The following is a 20,513-nucleotide window of genomic DNA, read 5'->3' as shown; positions in this document are numbered from 1 at the left end:
TTATATGAGATAATAGGAAAAATTAGGTACCTAATATTACTATCACATGAAAAAATTAATCTTGTTTGAACCAATTTATATGAATTAGGTTAGAGCTCTTTATAATATGTTCACAAAACAGTCTGCACTGCCTTAATAGCAGATAGCATAACTGTAATTACATAACGATTTTATTGATATCCATCTACTTACTAGACTGTAAATTACCTTATGTCAGACATCTTTTCCTCTAGTATATCCTGGGGTCTAGCACATGCCTGGTATACAACAGGCATACAATAAAAATTTGTTGAATAATAAACAGTAGATGTCAAATCTGGGAGTGATGGTGACTAGATGTATACATACAACAAATAAAGAGATGAAAGTTAAGTTGTGACTGTTGCTAAATTCAGAGATATATAAAAGACTGAAAAGTTACAGAGAAAAATTGTACTAACTGATGAGATACTGTAGTGAGATAACATCAATAACACTGAGTAGTTAACATATAAGTGAAGCCATGTCAAATATCAGCTTTACAGACTTCTGGGACTTTCATGGAGGCTTATCATGAAAGGAGGCAACACTACCTCCCCCCACCAACTACGCAAGATCGACAAAGAGCGCAGTGGGGAGGGAGATACGTACTGGGCGAATGTCTGCTGAGCTCCAGCTCTGATCTCTCCAGGCTGCTCTGAAAGTCAGGAGGCAGCAGGGAAGCCACTCCCTCAGGATGGATCATCTCGTCCTCCGACTCAGCTGAAGCTTCTGCAAAGTACACAGTGGGTCGGGGCAGGGAGGAGTGAAGGGCTCAGCATGTGGGATACGAAGGAGTGAAGGACGGCAGCAAAGTCACAGATACAGACACACATACCAAAAAAGAGCACTGAACAAAAAACAAAACAAAACAAAAAACACCTCCCTAGTGCTATGCTCTACTCATCTAAAAGGCGGCACGACTTTTTTCTAACTCCTCTTCTCCTCAGTCAAACTAGGCCTCTCTTTCCTTAACACAAACTAACTCATCTGGCTTCACAAAACCCTGAAAGCAAATGAGCAGCAGTCTCACCTGACTTATTCCTGGAGTTAGTTAGACCCATCCACTTGGTGGCAGAGATCAAAGGAAAGACCTTGTTAGCAGTGGCAAGGAAGGCTTACCTTCAAGCTCTGCAGCCTCTCGAGCTTCACGTTCAAGCCGCTGCCTCAGGAGCTCCTGCTGCTTCTCCAGATACTGCTTTATGAAACTGTTCTGGCTCATTTCCTCCCCAATCTGCGTAGAGGAAACAGGATAACAAAGTCTAAGGGAGGGCAGCTATTAGGTGATTAGGAAGGTCTAAAAGCAGGCAACGAACACCTGAATCATAAAATATGATGCAAAGCTAGCTGCTTTTCTAGTTTTAGCCCTGTCATAGACTTTTATATTTTGTTTTTGTCATAGTACATTAGACAGTCAAAGCATAAAATCCAACGTGAGGCCACAGCTTCAATGGCTATTCTAACTGTAGAGAAGCTCATGGTGATGTACATACTTTGGATCTGGCTAATTAGCTACATAATGTTTTTATTTGGAAGCTTTTTATAATGAATTTTGTTTTAATTAATGAGAGCTTTTAAAATTTATTTTATGTGTATGGGTGTTTTGGCTCTTTGTGTCTGTGCAGCACATATGTAAAGTGTCCCAGGAGTTCAGAGGAGGGCATGAAATGCCCTGGGACTGGATACAAACACTGAACTCTGAGCTGCCACAAGGATACTGAGGATCAAACCTGGGTCTTCTGGAAGAACAGCCAAAATTCTTACTGAACCTGCTCTAGCCTACCGCCCTGCCTTAGAAAAAGAAATGGTTTAAAAATGCTTATTACAAATTCAAGCTTGATATGTTAAAATGTTTTAAAAATAATTATGGGGGCTGGAGAGATGGCTCAGTGGTGAAGAGCACTGGCTGCTCTTCCAGAGGACTTGGGTTCAATTCCTAGCACAATGGCAGCTTACAATTGTCTGTAACTATAGTTTCAGGGGCTCTGACACCCTTCAAAAGACACACATTTACTCATTAAAAAAAAAAAAAAAAAAAAAGATTAAAAAAATTAAAAGCCAGTCAGTGGTGGTACATGTCTTTAATCCCAGCACTTGGGAGGCTCAGGCAGAAGGATCTCTGTAAATTCAAGGCCAGCCTGGTCTACAGAGGACAGCCAAAGCCACTCATAGAAACCCTGTCTCAAAAAACAATAAACAAACAAAATTTAAAAAATAACTATGAAACATTTTACTAAAAGCAACAAAGGCAAACTACCTTCTAAAAGAAACATGAACTTAATTTCTATAAACAATAAAATGTGAGTTTCTAAACATGTAAGACTTTTCTGGTTAAATATTTAAAAAAGTAACAGTCTAAGAAAGTATACCAAGGTAACACAAAGAAATTCTACAGAGCAAGTTTACTCCATGTATCTGCATCTGCATCCATAACTTTTGGAAGGCTTTCCCTTTCTTTCTTCCTTTCTTCCTTCCTTTCTTTCTTTCTTTTTTAGGGTTTTTGAGACAGGGTTTCTCTATGTATCTGTGGCTGTCCTGTAACTTACTCTGTAGACCAGGCTGGATTCAAACTCAGATCCACCTGCCTCTTACCTCTGAGTGCTGGGAACAAAGGCAGAAGCCACTGCTGCCCAGTTGGAAGGCTTTTTCTAAGCTATTCTATATTAAAGATCAGAATAAACATAATGGGGAAAAAAGAGGAACTTTGTTAATATTTTACTTAAAGTATTAGTCCAAATGGTGATCTTAGTGCACAAAAAACTTAAAAAGAAGAATTCTAGGGATTATACTTCTTTTGTAAACAATGTTTCACTACATAGTTCAGGCTGGCTTCAAACTTGAAATCCTTAGGCATCAGCACCCTCAGTTTGAGTAGTAAAGGTGTGCTCCCATAATGGATCCCATTGTTAGCTTCCCCCTACCCCAACCCCGTGTGTGCATGTGTGTGTGTGTGTGAGAGAGGAAGAGAGAGAGATATCATATCTAGCACTCTACCAGTAACCTATATCCTCAGCCTGAATTACGCCTTTTCATCTAAATTTTTATAAACTAGAATTTATCTAAAAAATAACTTACTGTTTTTTTTTCTCAAAGTTGAGACAAGGTATGATGCATATTTTTAATCCTAGCACTAAAGAGGCAAAGCAGGCCAATCTCTGTGAGTCCCAGGCCAGCCTGGTCTACACAGTGAGTTCCTGACTAAAAAGAGATAGATGCCAGGCTGGAGAGATGGCTCAGTAGTTAGAAGCAACTGTTGTCCTTGCAGAGGACCCAGGTTTGGTTCCCAGTACCCACACTGCAGCTCATAACCATTTATAACTCCATTCCAGGAGACGTGACCCCTCTCTTCTGACCTCTACAGGTATCAGGCACAGACATAGTGTGCATGCATACATGCAGACAAAACAATCATATAAACAAAATAAATACATTTTCCACAGTGAGTTCTAGGACAGTCAGGGCTGTTATACACAGAAACCCTGTCTTGAAAAATCAATAAACAAATATACAAATAAATAAATAAGTCTCAAACTCTTAAAAGTAAATCTGTAAAGAAAAAAGTCTTAGTTTCTCCAAAAGATCAATCTCCACCAATCCAGGAGAACATTTTGTCACATATCTCATATGTTGAAATGTAGGACTAGAGAGATGGCTCAGCAGTTAAAAACACTGGCTGTTTTTGCAGAGGACCTGGGTTCAAATCCTAGTACTTGGTGGCTCATAATCATCTGTTAACTACAGTTCCAGGTCTCCAATGTCCTCTTCTGATCCCTGAGAGCACCAGGCCTGGATACACACACAAAAATGTATGACACTCATACACACAAAATAAACACAAAAAAATTATAGTATTTAAATGAATGAAATTAAGAGACCAAGGAAAGGAATATACATACAATATTTGAGACACTTGTAACTCCATTTCCATTAAAAGATAAACAAAATAGCTGGGTAGTAGTATTGCATGCCTTTAATCCCAGCACTCAGGAGGCAGAGACTGGCGGATCTGTGAGTTTGATGCCAGCCTGGTCTACAGAGCTAGTTCCCAGACAGCTAGGGCTGTTAATACAGAGAAACCCTGTCGTCTTGACCCGCCCCCAAACAAACAAGCAAACAAATAAAACAAAAGATAAACAAAATAAATCACAGAAAGGGGAGTGCATATGGCTTATTATCTACAATCATACCATCAGAGAAAATGAGGCTGGAGAACTGCCATAGTTTGAGGGCAGCCTGGGCTATGGTGTAAGTCTCTGCCTCAAAAAACTCTAACCCAACCAACAGTTTTGCTTTCTTTGAGTAGAGAGAAGCCTTTAGCATGCCAAGCACTGTGACCCATGCCTTTAATACCACCAGCACTAGGAAGGCAGAGGCAGGAGGATCTTTGGAAATTCCAGAGTAGCTAGGGCTATGTAGAGAGACCCTCCTGTTTCAAAACAAAAGCAAGCAAGCCAGCCAGCCAGCCAGCCCAGGGTTAATCCTTTCCTCCTTTCTTTAACATTCCCATATCATTTTTTCTGTCCTTCAGTTTTTTTCTTCACAAGTCCCCCTCAAGTCTTTCTTACATGTCTATACTATAGACCTCCAAAAAAGCAAGTCAATCCAATACGATATTCCTTATGTTTTCTATATTTTCTAACAGTGAACACTTATTCTCACTTACACTAAATGAATCTCTTAGTACTCAATGGACACTAATGAACTATGGGCTCCAAGTATAAGAAAACAAGTATGTTTGCTGCAAAACCTTTGTTAATATAAGTAAGGCTTCAAAGTCTAAACTGCAATGATCTAAAAAGATAATGGTGAACTATTTTAAGTAGTTTCTTTTTAATTTTAAAAAAAGATTTATTCTCATTTATTTTATATGTATGACTGTTTTAACTGCATGGATGTATGTGTATCATGTGTGTTCGTGGTATTCAAAGCCAGAGGAATGAGATGCCCTGAAACTGGAGATATGGATGGCTGTGAGTGCTGGGAACTGAATCTGGGTTTTCTAAGTACTTTTAACTACTGAGCCATCTCTTCAGCTTTCATTTTGTGTGTGTGTGTACATGTATCTTTAGGTGTGTGTGTTTGGGTGCTCAGTCATATCCTTGGAGGCCAGAAGAGGGCGTTGGATCCCTTGGAACTGGAGTTACAGATGGTTGCAAGCCACCCAATATAGTATGTGCTGGGATTTAAACTCCAGTTTGAATCACTGAGGGACAAGTACTCTTGATTACTGAGCTATCTCTCCAGCCCCTGAGGTAGTTTTTTTATGCTCGTTAACCTCAGAAAGCTGACTAGATTATGGGACTCACAGCTTAATGAGGTATTAACAAGGGAACAGAAAGACTTTCCATAGTATCCTGGGACCTCACCTAGTCCTGGGCCCTGACACCACTGCATTGTCTTTTAACACACTAAATGAAGGGAGTTTTAAAAGCACTCTAAGAGATGATATGGTCTAGAAATCTATATTTTGTTTTTAACCATAAAATAATATCTACAAAATAAAACACATGTAGAACACTGGGGGCAGGAGCACAAGCCTGTTACCCCAGCACTGGGGAAGCTGACAGGAGTACTGTCCTGAGTCTAAAGACAGCATAGGTTACATTGTGAGCTCCAAACCATCACTGCTACATGGAGATTCTGTCTCAATCCTAAAAAAAAAAAAAAAAAAAAAAAAAAAAGCCAAAACAAACAAAAAACCTACCAGTGTCTTTTCCCAGCTATCCCAACAGAACAGGTATATAACTATTAGCTAAATCCAAATACTTTTCTTATTACAGGTGAGACAAATAAGGCAGCCAAATGTTAAGTTCCTTGTCATAAATAACAAAAGTTTTAGAGATATCTAAGAGTAACTGTATATAGTTAAGCATCTAGCACTAGCAAATTAATCCAATTAAAAAAAAAAACTGTCAATTAGAGAGTTGTTGATAAACAAGTATTTTATTCCACATTATATTCAAAGACAACTTTTCCCCCAAACTAATGGCAAGTAAGTGACTTCAGAGTCTTTGTGGCACACTTAATCAGAGCCATATTTTTGGCTCGATCTACTGATAAGGTTTTTTTTTTTTTAACTCCAGATCTTTCCGCAAAATTAGTCTTGATTAGAATTCAACTGTCTGTGAGCTTGAAAGATGGCTCAGCAGTTAAGAGGACTGGTTGCTGTTGTAGAGGACCCAGGTTCAAGTCAGCACCCATATGGTAGCTCATAGCTGCCTATAACTCCAATTCCAGAGGATTCAGTATCCTCTTCAGGCCTCTGTGGGCATGAGGCATGCACACACACGGTACACAGATACATAAGCAGGCAAATCAGCCATATACACAAAATAAAAATAATCTTAAACAAGACAGCAACTGTCTAATATGAGAACACTTGCAATTAAAATAATTTAAGAAAGTGCTGCTTTTGATAAGCATGGAAGACACAACACCAAGTCTTTCATTTACCATTTTCTTCACACAGCACACTCTAGCTAAACAAATCTTTTTTTCTTACCTGTGAATTTGGCTGGAATGCAGCATGGGGTGTTGAGTGTTTCTGTAAATTTTCTAGCATTAGAGCCTGGTATAAAAAAGAGCAAAAATCAAAAACCAGGAGGGGTAATCAAAAAGCAACCCATCTCTACCTCTCCCACAGCCTTTTCATTAAATTAAATGACTTAAATATACATTTATACCATATTCCTTTCATGGAGCATAAAAGCCCTTTACTTATACTGTCCTCATTCATCTTCATGAGACCCTTAATGGTAACCATGGTTACTGCTTCCAAATATACAGATGTGAAATATAGGCACACAAAGAATCAGTGACCTGGCTATGTCACAAAAACCAGCAAAAGTGACAGACTCGGTACCAGAATCCCTATTATTGTCTGCAGTTTTGATGAGGAGTCACTCTCAAATCTGGTAATGGGGGCGGGGGTGGGGGAACCACTCCACTCAAACAAGCTTTAAATTACATGAAACCGTGAGGTTGCTGATTAGGATCTGACTATTACTTGGTTAGTTATTCAGAACTGAAACTTAAGTGAACGGGCACAATTTCCAGCAGAGTGACATCCAGACTAATCAAATTATTAAAATTTCAAAGAGAAAATGACCATAGACCTTGTAATCTGTGGTTTGACTTAATCCACACCCACCCACAAACTGTCAGCTTCGGGATAAGCAACGGTCTGTCAACTCAAACCCTGAACTAACCTAGTCCCAATTCGCACTATCAGCCACCTACCCTAATGAACTCTAATTACACTGGTCCATCTCACCTTCCCTCCATTTACATCAAACCGATACACAATATGTATACCTCAGGACAGGCCCATTCTCATCTACTCGAATTGATAACGAAATCCCCGGCCTAAAGTGATCTGTCTCACCTCTCACACTATAATATTCACCAAATTCTTATCCAGACTGCTTCTCGATTCCCTACGAATTAGACACCCGTCTTTCACCAAGTCCTTCTATCAAGGTTCCCCTTCATCTAATCAAGCGGACATTTTTACCCTACCCCAAATGTATTATTGCAGCCAGAGACACCAACCCTATCCGCCCAACTGTACCCCTAACTCGGACCCTGCCCTACTCGCCCCCTTAAGGCCAGCCACACCGGTGGTTGTAGAGGGATTTAACTCCTTCTGCAGCGCATGCGCCGAAAACACAGACACAAACAAGGAGGGGGTGGGGGAAGAAGGAAGGAGCTTAAGACACTCCAGGAGAGTAGCGCGCACCCTCCCATTTTGTGCTCGCGCCGCTGCCGTTAAGGCGGGAACCGGCGTTATCTCTGTTCCAGCGCAAGCCACACCAACCACCGTGCGCGTGGATCTTCAGGCTCGCGCTGGCGGCCTGAGAGCTCGCGCCGAGCCCGGACACTGCGCCTGCGCCGCGGCGGAGACTCGTCTCTACCGGGTCCGCTCCCCTCCGACACCTCGGCAACGCTGACTTCTCACCCCTTTGAGCCGCTTGACCAGGGCACTCTTCTGCCCGCTCTTGGCTAGGCCTCGCTGCTCCAGTGCGGCCTTCAGGTCGGTCACCCGCAGAGCCTGAAGAGGCTTCCCGTCCAGAGTCACCTCCTCCAGCTCCGCCATCTTGCGTGAGGTACTCGGGTCCGTCCCGACGGCTTCGGGCATCTTCGGTAATTTCCGCTAACGCCCTTCGAACGTACCGAATTGGCCCCGCCCACTGCCATAGTCTACCCCTCTATTACTGCTCAGAATTCCCCGGGCTCCTCCGGAACTGTTCGGCCGTTTCCGCCTTCACATCGGTACCAATCAGCTCTTTCTATTTGCCCAGCCAACCCCCCCCTCCCTATTTGCGTTAAGGATCGTTTGTTTTCGTCTTGCCGAGGCTTTGAATCGAATCTATTCGGAAGCCCTCGAATCATGCATAACCATAATCGGAGATATTCGGTTGTCTTCGGACCTGGGCCTGCGGGCGCTGGGGCACTTGGGTGTTTGGGGCTGTTTTGAGACCGGAAGTACGTGGGTTACTGGGCTGGCTCTGCTTAGGGTTTTCAGGAAACCTGGAAGAGACTAAGGGAGTTGGAGCTGGAGCTGAAGCACTTATGTGATCTCTGGGCGCTCTTTGAGAGAAAAGGGGAGGTAACAGGTAAAGAAGTCCTTCCTTGTCCTGATAATATTTGGTGTCTGCAGGTTTCCTTTTGGGAAACTCACCTGCTCCCGTGGCGAAATCTCTGTGGTCCCTCATCCTCTACGTCCTGGCCTCTCGGTCTAAGGAATACTTGGGGGCTTAAGACTCTTGCGGCTTCCAAACGTGAGAAAAAGTAGCGTTGTGTCTTTGATCCCAGGCAGTAAATTTATTAATGACGCTGAATTAAGTTTACCGTTGAAGCCATGGAAAAACAATTCCCTTTCCCTGAAAAAGAAAAGTTTTAGGAGGTTAGGATTCCCTGGAGGGTCACTTTGAAAATGGCAGTCACCCTAAACCGGGATTTGAACTGATCTTTAGGGATTCCTTTCCTTGCTGATACATATCTTCCAACTTGGAGCAAAAGGAACAGAAGTAGTAATTTAGGTCATAGAGGGTTGAAGGTTTTCATTGTTAGAGATACAAACTGTAGGATCCAAACTGTAGGATGCCTGACACTTGATGCATGATGCAAAATCAATGGCACTTATAGGTATAAACCAGTAAGGAAAACTGTTCAGAGACACAAATGCATCTTATCACACTTTTTAGGCTGCCTAAGTCAAGAAAGCAAAGGGAATTTTTTCAGAACCTTGGAAGTGTGACTCCTGATTTTTTTTAACCATTACTTTTTATTTTAGGCAAGACCTTTACTTACCCTACTCGGAAGTTTATTGGTGCTGAACAGATAAAAATTCTTGACAGATTTCAGAAGCTGTGTATATATTGCATAGAAGGCTCTTGGATCATGTATACTTACCCCACACTGATGATAGCTATGGAGCGATTAGCATTTGGGCTGGTACCACTTGCTTTGATTTTAGAGAAGATAAATATGTACCTAACCTGAAACAGAAGTAGGAGAGGTAGAACAAACATTTTTTGTTTGTTTGGTTTGGTTTTGGTTTTTCAAAACAGGTTTTTTCTGTGTAGCCCTCTGTAGTTCAGGCTGGCTTGGAATTTGGCTTGCCTGCGCCTTCCAAGTGCTGGGATTAAGACGATCCACCACCACCACCCAACTTGCTTTTTTTTTTTATTTTTAATTGTGTATCTGTGTGTCTGTCTGTGGAGCAGGAAGTACATTTAAATGCTGAGCAATCTTCTCCCTAGCCCCTCAATTGGTTGTTTTTAGGGCTCTTTATAGGGGTGGCTGGGTATATAGCTCAGCTGGTAGAGTGCTCTTTTAGCATGCTTGAAGTCCTGGGTTCTATCCCTAGCACCACAGATATGGTGTGGTGGCACATTACAGTTCAAAGCCATCCTTAGCTACATGTCCAGCTACATGAAAGTTGGAGTGTGGGAAGAGAAGCTGTGGGTGGATGTGTTGACATGCCTGTAATCTTTAACACCAACACTTGAAAGGCTGAGTGAGGTAAGATCTTGAATTTGAGGCCAGCAAGAATTTTTTCTAAGACTTGAGGTAACCTGAGAATGATTACTTTTCTCTTGATCCAGAAACCTCTGCCTCCAAATCATCCAAACCAAGCGGTTCAGGTGTCTGTGTCTGAAATTGCCTTGGCCATCAAGGCTTTATGTACCTAAAGAGCCGCCAAGTTATCTGAAAGCTGTCCCTTTAAAGAAACAGTATAACAGTAGAGTTGACAAGTGTGCTGAGGACGAACAGTAGGGCTAAATACATGATTGGTGGTCCTGGAAGAGTGCTGAAGTTTTCCTACACATGCTTGGAAATGCGGGACTTACCGGATTCTTTGGTCCTGGACAATTTTCAGAGCAATGCACCCACAGTGCAGTCAGATGAACCTGTGTGAGCTTACTTGTCACACTGAAAAGATCTTCACTGAAAAGGAACTCTTCCTAAGCCAGAAGAGGAGGTTACAAAGAACAGAAACGTCTGCAAGTGAGAGACACTGGTTGGATAGGTTGTGTGTGTTTTTATTATTATTATTATTTTTTTTTTTTTGACCCAGAGTCTTGTGTAGTTTAGGCTGGCCTGGAACTCCCATGTAACCCATCATCTAAGTCAGGGTCTTCCTGCCTGCGCTATTGTGCCATGTGTGTCTGTCACCATACCTGGCATGTGTTTTGTTTTTTTTGTTGTTGTTTTGAGATAGGGCCTCTGTAGGTTAAACTGGCCCGGAACTCACTGTGTACCTGTGTAGTTCCAGCTGGCTTTTAGTTCTTGGCAGTCCCCCCCCCCCCATCTCAGCTTTCCAAGTGCTGGGGTTCTAGGTGTGAGCCACCACACCGGCTTAGGTCAGTGGCATTGAAAAGGAAAGAAGACTGGCAAATACCAAGTGAAATTATTCTTGGGTGACTTCTCTAAGGTAATTGTATAAACATAAAAATAAAGGCTCTTGTTACATGTGGTATGGCTGTGTGCACTTGTAACCCCGTATGCAAGAAGCTGAGGCAGGAGGACCAAATCCCTGGCCAGTCTGGGACTACACATATATGGTGAATTCCTGCCATAAGAAAGGGTCCTGTTCATTTCCCTCTAGATTGAATTGGTGGATATGAATTGTTGCTTAGGAGGTCATGTTTAGGTTGCTCTCTGCCAAAGAGTGTAGTAACAGTTTTTTTTTTGTTATTTTTCAGGATGCCACTGGAATCATCGTCTTCATCAATGCCACCGTCCATCCCTTCTGTGTTGCCTTCAGTGCCACATGATATTGCCAGCTCTTCCCCTCCTCCAATGTCTTACATCACTTCCCAGGAGATGAAGTGTATTCTTCACTGGTTTGCCAGTTGGTCGGGTCCCCAGCGGGAACGTTTTCTACAAGACCTGGTAGCTAAGGCAGTGCCTGGAAAGCTACAGCCACTGCTGGATGGTCTGGAGCAGCTCAGTGTATCTGGGGCAAACCGACCACCCTGTATCTTCGAGTGTCAGCTACGTCTTTGGGATCAGTGGTTTCGAGGTTGGGCTGAGCAGGAGCGCAATGAATTTGTCAGACAGCTGGAGGTCAGTGAGCCAGATTTTGTGGCAAAGTTTTACCAAGCAGTGGCCGCCACTGCTGGTAAAGACTGATAGGCCTTCAGATCAAGAATATAACTACATGTGATCAAGCCAAAGACCTTGACTGTAGTGAAGATTCCGTGCAAGAGTGTCACTTAAAGATTTGCCTGAACTGCAGGGGTAGTGGTGCACCTTTTCCCCCAGCACCAAGAACAGAGGCAACCTGGTCTACATATTAAGTTCTGGGCCAGACAGTGCTACAGAGTATGACCCTGCCCTAAAAGAATTGCTTGAACTTGATGAGTGCCAGCACTATTCTTAACCTTGCAATATGTTACCTGGACTCTGTAAACGTGATCCATTTAAACAAATCTGATTTTGTCACACACCTGCTTTATTTACAGGAGATGTGTAGCAGCATGTTGTCTTGCCAGTGAATTTGTGTTAGTGGCCATACCCCTTTGGGCTTGGCTTCAGGTGCAGACTTGACCAGAAGGTAGAAAAGTGCGGGATGGGCTTCTCTTTCTCTTGGGTGGCAGATCACATCAAAAGGGCAGAGACAGAATCTTCTGGAGCAGGAACGTCTCTACAGTTCTTTACTATTATCTGTGTAAGTTGTTCCCCAATAAAACACCCATTTATCATTTATCTTGGGTCTAGTGAGCTCATTAATACCATGCCTTCAATTGGCACCAAATGTGGGGCACCATTTTGTTGTTGGTGTTTTTCTTTCCAGCCTGGTCCCACAGTGACTTCAGCACCAAATGAAAACACAGAGATGCTATAATAATTATTAAAATGTTGGTTGATGGCTAGGGCTTCTTATTGGCTAGTTCTGTCTTAATTATTAACCCTTAACTACTAATCTATGTATTTCAACATGGCTTTATCTTATAAGAGAAAGCCTGGCACTCTTACCCTCCTGGTCTCTACGTGGCAGCTCCTTATGGTCTCTCTCTGCCTGTCTTTCCCAGAATTATCCTCATCTCCTAGTCCCAACTTCTTTCTGCCTCTATTGTCCAAACAGTGTTTTACTCAACAGCCAATAAGAGAAACATATATACAGAAAGACATCCCCCACCACCAGACACCTGCTTTATTTACAGAAGATGTCTAAATCTCAAGAATTTAATGACGTCTGTTGTTATAACTAAAAAGAACTCATGTCTTATATATAACTCAAGGCTACTGCTGGCCCAGATGGCTGGTTTTTTACCACATTTACCCAACTCTAACATAAAATGTGATGTCTCAACCGTTGGAATTCCCAGTGGCGATTTAATAAATTAAGGAAAAAAAGAGAAGGAAATAATTGCTTGATACTTCACATTGTTTGACTCCAAAGAACAATGAAAGTTAGATAATATCAAAAAGCAGTGACCTTTTCTAAAACATGTGTGATGCCCTTGGAGCTGGTAGTATATGTTCCTGTTCTGCCATTGGTTTACAACAGTCTGAAAATAAATGATGCTTCACAAATTAAACTGTTGATTTGGGGGAGGGTATTAAAATAAAGAATAGTTCTTCACTATAAGACTCCACATTTTGTATATGGTCAAACTATTGAAAAGTAAATATCCTGGCAAAGAGGCATTCTGAAGAAAATAGAGCAGGATTTACAATAAGTAGATTTTCCCATCCAGTGGTCTTTATTTTTATGTGTATGTGTGAGAGCCTGCAAGTATGTATGTGTATGTACCACGTGTATGCCAGTGCTCAGCGAGGTCAGGGTGGTGGATGCCCTGGAACTAGAGTTAAAGAAGGATGCAAGTGCTTTGATTTGAGCCTTGGTCTTTTACAAAAGCAATAAGTACTCTTGTTTAAAATTTTTTAAAAAATTTAAGCCAGATGTGGTAACGCATGCCTTTAATCCCAGCACTCAGGAGACAGGCAGATCTCTGAGTTCAAAATCAGTCTGGTCTACAGAGTAACTTCCAGGATACCCAGAACTACACAGAGAAATCCTGTCTTGAAAAACCAAAAAGCAAAGGGAGGGGGTGGGGGTGGCTCAGCAGTCAACTACATGGTGGCTTATAACCATCTCTAATGGGATCTGATGCTCTCTTCTAGCATGCAGGCATACAGATAAGCACTCATACACATAAATAATTTTTTGAAAAGTTAAGCAATTCTGTACTCATAAGTCACAATGTACATACAGAAGTAGAGACAACTTGTAGGAGTGGGTTTTCTCTGTCCATTTTGTGGCTCCTTAGGAATCAAACTTGGGTAAATGACTTTACCTATTGAGCCATCTTGCTGGCTGGCTGGCATCACACCTGTCTTATTTTAAACTGATCTCCTGTGCTATACATGTATCTCTCATGATAGTTAAGTAGTAGATGGTCCCACTTGGAGTATAGCCCGTTTCTGGTAAGCCAAAGTTCCCAATGTGCCCATCAGGATTAGCAATAGTAGGCAGAATCCTATGGACAGAAGTCGGTCAGTCATAGAGAGGTTATGGTCCATGGAAGTCAGCAACCTAGAACATGAAAGGCGCTGTTTGTCCTGCAGTAGTGCTCAGCCATTACAGAATGGAAACATATTTGAATCAAGCACTAGGGCAGACAAACCAGCTAAAGCCAATGTTAAACCCAAAACATGGGGATGAAATTAAGGCCCAAGACTCCAGCAGCTTCAAGTACAGAAAGGAGACACAAGGTAGTGGCAACTAGTTTGTGGGAAGACAGTTTTGGTAGATCTATGAACACTGCTTAAGGGGTGTGATGGCACACATTTACCATATGACCCCAGTTTCCTAAGGCAGGAGGATCATCCTCAGCTATATAATAAGTTTGAGGTCAGCCTGAAGCTAAATGAGACCTTGTCTCAAAATCAAAAAACACCAAACACAAATAAAAAACCTCTACAACAGGGGAAGCGAAGCAGATGGATCTGTTGCATTCAAGGCCACCCTGGTCTACAAAGGAAGGTATAGGTCAGCCAGGGCTACACAGTGAAACCCCTGTCTCACCTTCCCTACCCCCTTCCTGTCCTGCTCCCCAAAGCAACAACAAAATAATTGAGATCCCTAAGTTCTAGGATGGGACTCTATTTTTTGTTTGTTTTGCTTTTTCCAGACAGGGTTTCTCTTTTTAACCTCCCTGGCTGTCCCAGAACTCACTTTGTATACTAGATTGGCCTCTAACTCACAGAGATCCTCCTGCCTCTTCCCAGTACTGGGGTTAAAAGCATTCGCCACCACCACCTGTCAAAATCATATTTGTTAAGCCTGCATTTATGTGTACCTTTTTTTAGACAAGGTTATGTCAGTGAAAAGATGCGCAATCACATTGAGCCCATCAAACAGTAATGGGGGCAGGGTTGGTGGTGGCAGTGTGCTCACCTTTAATCCCAGTACTTGTGAGGCAGAGGTAGGCAAATCTCTGAGTTTGAGGCCAGCCTGGTCTACAGAGTGAGTTCCAGGACAACTAGGGCTGTTACACAGAAAAACCTGTCTCAAAAACAAACAAAAAATGATTTCCAGTGCTGGAGAAAAGGCTCAGAGATTAAGAGCAATAACTATGCTTCCAGAAGTCTTGAGTTCAATTCCCAGCAACCACGTGGTGGCTCACAACTACTTATAGTGGGATCTGATTGACCTCTTCTGGCATAAAATGCACATGCAGATAAAGCACTTACATACATAAAAATAAATAAGTAAATCTTAAAAAACAAAACATGAAGTCAAATGTCTGACAAGCAGGGTGCAAAGGTTACTACTGGGGACATGATCTTACTTGCTGTATTCAGTGGTAAAGATGGCTTTTCCATGGTGTACTTGGAGAGGTTTCTCTTGAAAAGTCAGAGTCAGGGTCTGGTACAGTGTAGCAACAGAAGGCCCTTGGCAGCCTGGAGACTTCCACATACTCACAGTGAACACCAAATTTGTGGTGATGGATGGGCTGTGGAAATAGCACCTGAACAAAAAGTGAGATCTCTTAACAGAGGAGGAGTAAGTTGCAGGGTGAGATGAGCAGAGTGCAGAGGAGAGACTGAGCATTCTCTATGGCCCATTGTCTACACAAGTAGGACTGTCCCCTTTACCTGCTCGCGCCACCTCTTGTCACCAGGGCCTGCAGAACTAGCTCAGCCAGCTCTTGTCTCCCTTCTTTCCCCAGAGAGTGGCCTGGGGTCCCAGTTAATCCTAAAGAAAACTGAAATAGCAGGTCTTGGGTTGAAAAACTCATTGGTGGAGAAGAGACAGTACTGGTAGCTTTGTTACTCAGACACAGCCGGCCTTGGGGACAGTAGAGAAGACCATAGTATCCGGGTATCTACAAGAAAATAGCACGGAATAAGCTACAGCTTCAATTACTTGTTTAGGACTGTCTTCTAAGGAAAATGGCACATTCTAGACCACAGGCACAGGAGATATTTAAGGGGGAAAAAAAGGGTGGTGACGGAGAATGAAATTCAGTGAATGCAATACCCCAGATTTGAGCCCCAGCATGCTAAGTGAATACATAAATAAAATAAAAATTCAAAATTTCAAAAAACAAGCTGAACATTAGGCTTGGTGGTTCATGTCTGTAATCCTGGTATATGAAAGACTGAGGCAGAGGACTGTCACAAGTTTGAGGTTAGCCTGGGTTCTGTAGCTAGTTCTGGGCCAGCCTGGACTACAGAGTAAGACTTAAGAAGCTGGACAGTAATACCAGTCAAACATTTCCCAATTTTTCTGCCTGTATGCTCTGACTACTCTTAAAATTCTCACCTGAGCCAGGTGGTAGTAGCTGGATTTCCAGGATGGAAACCCAGTCTTGCAAAAACAAGCAAACAAAAAGAAAAGGAAATTAAAAAAAAAAAAAATCTCACCTGAACAGCCTTTCCTGGAGGGCAAGGGACCCACGGTGAACCCTCCACTTGTACCTCGTATGCTCCTTTGTGTGTGCATTGATGTAAATAGCAACGTCCTGTGGGAGTTTCCGAGGGCTGGCTGACCTTGTCTTTGGAGAACACTTGGGAGGTAAGGTTGGCAAGGAAGCAACGGCTTTGCAGATGGTAGATCTCCCCATAGGGGTTCCCTGCTCTGAGGAGTCCATTTTCCTCCTTCCAGCACTCACTCTAAGGTGTAGGGAAAATGGTAGAATAGTGTGATACCACAGAGGTGGACTCCTCCTGGGCTTGCTCTTGCTCTTTTGTAGTCCACTCACCCCACTGGCTAAGGGTTTGTACATGCGGCAGCCTTCTAGCCTTGGGTCTGAGGAGCAGCTTCCCTTGTCCAGGTGCAGGTAGTGGCAGCCCAGCCCACTGTGTGGCAGGGATAGTAGAGAGATGACCCTGGGATCACTAATAGTTGTACAGTCCCCTGCCCACTCAACACATACCTGTGGGTGCAGAAGAAGTCTGAGGATCCATTCCTACATGTGCTCACAAGGCCAAATTCTGGGCCAGAGCCTGCTTGTGCCATAAGAAAAGAAAGCAGTCAAGATAAAACCTCAGGCTGGGCATAGTGGTGTACGACTTTGATCCTAGCACTTGGGGGTAAGAACCAGGAGGATCTCTGAGTTCGAGGCCAGCCTGATCTACAGAGTGAGTTCCAGGACAGCCAGGGATACATAGCCAGGCCCTGTCTTGGGGGAAAAAAGATGAAAGCACAGACATCCCTCAGTACCAGCTCTGCTTACAGTTTGAATCACACCTTAGTAGCAAATAACTCCAAACTGTGTCTTCCCACAAAGCTGACGTGGGTTCTAAGTGTTGCCCTGTAGGCCTTTCGTACTTCTTACCCTGACCCCACAATAGCTCCTCTGCGGCACTGTAGTTGACTTGATACCAGCCTGAATCTTCAAAGGCAGCCAGAGTTATTGAGTCTAGTCGAGTGTACTGGGCACCATGGAAGGTAGCAGTCATTATAGAGCCCTGGAATAATCTGGACTCCCAGTGTGAAGACAAAGAGCCCTGTTGGGTAAGGTAGCAAATAGATGGTTGCTATTTGGCTACTCCTTGTTTCTGCCGTCATCCCAAGGTATTATTCTCAACTCACCTCTTCTTCCAAAGGAACACCCAACACAGCCCCTGGAGCACCCAAGTGCTTGGCTAGGCTGTGGCTAACGGTCGGAGTGGTAAGAAGCAGTTGTCCCCACTCATCTCGCCTTGTCACATGTTTCCTTGTAGAACAATTCTCTCTAGCTGGCTCAAAAAGGGGAAACTTAGGAAGAGTGAGACAGGATTGGAAGGAAGGGAACTCCCTCTGGTTGACACTATAGGGAGCCCACCCCCTCATTCCTTCCATTTACCACTGAGTCCTGAGGGGCAATCCCGCCATTTCTTGAAGAGCTGCCCAGAAAAACCCAGGACATGGAGCAGTTCATGTAGTGTAGCCTAAGAACAAATGGCTGCAGGGTGAGGAGGCTGGTCCTGTAGCAGAGCTCTAGCCCCGCTGCATAAAGCTCTCTGAAGAGCTTAAGGCACCTCCTGTTCCATTCTCAGGTTCTTCCATGTCATGGGGGACTGCCACGCCCAGCCACATCCCCCCACCCATCATGCAGTTGTTACCTACCATGACAATATCACTATGGCTGAGGCTGGGGCTGGTGAGTTGCTGGGCGCAGTAGACAATGGTGCCAGCGAGGGGCCTGTCTTCTGAGTCCAGCTGGCAGCAGGCAGCATATGCTATGACGGAGGGCTGCAAACAGGCCAAGAGAAGGTATTGTAAGTGAGGTAATCCAGCCAGATGGAGACTTCCTGAAAATAGAGGGTGGCAGGGCTCTGTAGAGCTCTGTTGGGGTGGTGCCCATGGGTAGCCTGGAAGGTTCGTAACCCTACACAATTCAAGCTTTATCAGCATACTTCAAACTGCCCCCTAAAGAAGCCCAACTCAATAAAACTGCTTCTATTTCTATACCCCTCCTACAAGCTTTCAGATTAAGAGAGACAGCAGGGGAAAGGGATGGGCTTAGAATCTCACCTCTTTGTGACACTTGGAAGTGTGGGCAACCCGCACATATAGGAGAAAATCAGTGTTTTGGACTCCAGGGCCATCTGGTTGGATTAGTTGGGGCAGACCATGCTCTGGCCACAAGGAGTAACCACGCAGGTGGGCATCAGGCATCTGTCAGGGAATGAATGGATGCAAGCTTGATGCTAGAAGGAAGGAGGTATCTTTGGGCTGTCTCAGTACCATCCAGGTAGCCAATCGGAATTGGATCCCTAGCTGAGTATGTATAACCCAGAGCATTCATAGCATGTGTGAGGCCTGGGTTCAAATTGAATTTTTTTCTTTTAAGGCTGGGTGGTGGTGGTGCATGCCTTTAATCCCAGCACTTGGGAGGCAGAGACAGTTGTATCTCTGTGAGTTTGAGGCCAGCCTGGTCTACAGAGTGAGTTTTAGGACAGCTTTCAAAGCCATACAGAGAAACCCTGTCTCAACAAAACAAACAAAAAGAGAGTAGAGTTGTGCTTCTAGCCACCCAGATCTCTGCTCTAATGTATTTGAAAAGCAGGGGTGGAAAGGGACTACAGAATGTTCCTAATTATGAAGAACAAGACTAAAGGACAATTTTGCATATCTGAGGCCAGTTCCTTTTAGGTGCTAAGGTATTAGGGAGGTCTAAGTGGGTTAGAGACCTACAGATCCCTAAGACTGGTGACTTGCTCTCACCTTTGCCCCGAGGCAACTCTCTCCTTGGTACCCTGGGTTCAAGAGATTACACCTGTCAAAAAACGTGTAGAAGTGAGCTGGAGACATTTTCTAGATGCCTTTGAAGAAGACATTAACAGTGACAAACTCACCTATGGTAGTTTGGGGTGTCTGGGTCTCCCCACACGGCACGGCAGTATTGTGTAGGGTCTCGACTCAGAAGCAGAGATCCTTGAATTGGGATGACTTAAGGAAAGAGAACAATTCACCTCATCATCTGAGTTCAATTCCTTTTCTGTGATGGACTCTTTCTCTTAGATTTTTCTGCCCTCAGCCCTCAGTGGTTTCACTTACCTGCTAGGATACCCTGAATTCTTCTAGTGGTCTCTGTCAGTGCAGCCAGGGCTCGAGATGCCCCATCAAGAGCCCACGTCTCCTTGGGTACAGATTCTCTTGTGTAGTAGGTTTGGATTCTAAGGGGTTGAGGATCATGGGAGCCAGGGAGAGAAAGGATTGAGGAGCGGAAGTGTGTGGGCATTTGGGAGAGATGGGGCTTGAGAAGGCGCACAGACTTCTGAGTCTCATCATGCAGACATCTGCTTGTGGCCACCCCAAGGAGGAGTAGCAGCTGCATCTTCACTCTCTCTGTGGTCCCACAGCCTGCCCTGGGTCCTGCTTGTCTGCTGTGGCCAGTTCACTTATTTATGCTTTCTCTCCACACCCACCACCACTCTGGCTGGCTCATTCCTGGAAGAGTTGAAAGTTGTTGACTAAATCTCCTTTCCAACTAGGGGGTAGGCTATGAACCATAAGGGCTGGAGCCACCTCCTCTAGGGTGCCAGGGGTGGAGTTCTGAGGGAGGGGTGTGACTCCCAGCCTTCAGTTTACTTTTCAGAGAGGGGCTACCCCACATTCCTGTCCCCTGCCCTGTCTTTCTCAGTTGGAAGCCTTGAAGTCTCCCCCAAAACAACAACAGAAAAGTGGAGGCGATATAATGGATGAGGAATTGCGAGAGGCAGTAGTTTTTGTTTTTGTTTGGTTTGTTGTTTTTCATGGATGCCTGCCCATCTCCTTGGAGGTGAGCAAACAGCCCCTGCACTTTACTAGGCCAGCCTCTAAGTTGTGAGACTTTCAGGAATGTTCTGCACCTGTGTAGTACTGTCAGTAGGAGCACTACAAATGCACAAGTTGACTGATAGCCCCTGGGGGAGGGAGCCTCTGGCTGGGCCTGTGAGACTTCACAGAAGCTGCTCACTCACTGGCAGGAGAGGGAGGGAAAATAAACTTTAACGATGAACATAACAAAAGTTCAAAGATATTCTTTGGGAACCACAGGAACCCC

The 20,513-nt window shown here is 43.9% G+C and overlaps 3 protein-coding genes across 6 annotated transcripts in view; 1 reads left to right on the top strand and 2 right to left on the bottom strand.

Annotated features, from left to right (window-relative positions):
• Positions 1-8,155, bottom strand: part of Acin1 (apoptotic chromatin condensation inducer 1) — a 39,796-nt gene extending 31,641 nt beyond the window's left edge. For 2 of the 3 annotated variants that reach the window (XM_051195720.1, XM_051195719.1), the window contains exons 1-4: positions 7,976-8,155; positions 6,521-6,586; positions 1,141-1,252; positions 631-750 (exon numbers count right to left, since the gene is read on the bottom strand). In XM_051195720.1, the coding sequence (XP_051051677.1) occupies positions 631-750; positions 1,141-1,252; positions 6,521-6,586; positions 7,976-8,155 (478 nt within the window). Of the gene's footprint in view, positions 1-630; positions 751-1,140; positions 1,253-6,520; positions 6,587-7,402; positions 7,596-7,975 lie in introns of those variants that run through there. The other variant, XM_051195721.1, reaches the window with a different exon arrangement.
• CUNH14orf119 (chromosome unknown C14orf119 homolog) lies at positions 8,019-12,234 on the top strand. 2 transcript variants are annotated; one of them, XM_051195723.1, is made up of 3 exons: positions 8,444-8,633; positions 11,229-11,592; positions 12,126-12,234. In XM_051195723.1, exons 2-3 carry the CDS (start codon positions 11,230-11,232, stop codon positions 12,198-12,200), a joined length of 438 nt encoding a protein of 145 aa, XP_051051680.1. In that variant the 5' UTR covers positions 8,444-8,633; position 11,229; the 3' UTR covers positions 12,201-12,234. The 2 variants fall into 2 exon arrangements, with proteins under 2 accessions (XP_051051679.1, XP_051051680.1); XM_051195722.1 differs by lacking the exon at positions 8,444-8,633 and adding an exon at positions 8,019-8,160 and having other exon boundaries at positions 11,229-12,234.
• Positions 12,235-13,859: 1,625 nt separating this feature from the next.
• On the bottom strand, positions 13,860-19,805 carry Cirop (ciliated left-right organizer metallopeptidase). Its single transcript, XM_051195792.1, has 14 exons — positions 19,526-19,805; positions 19,324-19,417; positions 19,193-19,244; positions 18,500-18,643; positions 18,092-18,217; positions 17,829-17,913; positions 17,576-17,721; positions 17,319-17,490; positions 16,917-16,986; positions 16,743-16,839; positions 16,405-16,653; positions 15,634-15,863; positions 15,327-15,506; positions 13,860-14,068 (listed from the first exon to the last, which is right to left on the bottom strand). The coding sequence occupies exons 1-14, from the start codon at positions 19,803-19,805 to the stop codon at positions 13,918-13,920; spliced, it is 2,076 nt and encodes a 691-aa protein (XP_051051749.1). The 3' UTR covers positions 13,860-13,917.
• Between the last annotated feature and the right edge of the window lie 708 nt (positions 19,806-20,513).

This window comes from Phodopus roborovskii, unplaced genomic scaffold (genome assembly GCF_943737965.1).
Source record: "Phodopus roborovskii unplaced genomic scaffold, PHOROB, whole genome shotgun sequence".
NCBI classification, from domain to species: Eukaryota; Metazoa; Chordata; class Mammalia; order Rodentia; family Cricetidae; genus Phodopus; species Phodopus roborovskii.
Note: the sequence above shows the minus strand (reverse complement) of the source record. Positions and strands in the feature narration are given on the sequence as shown.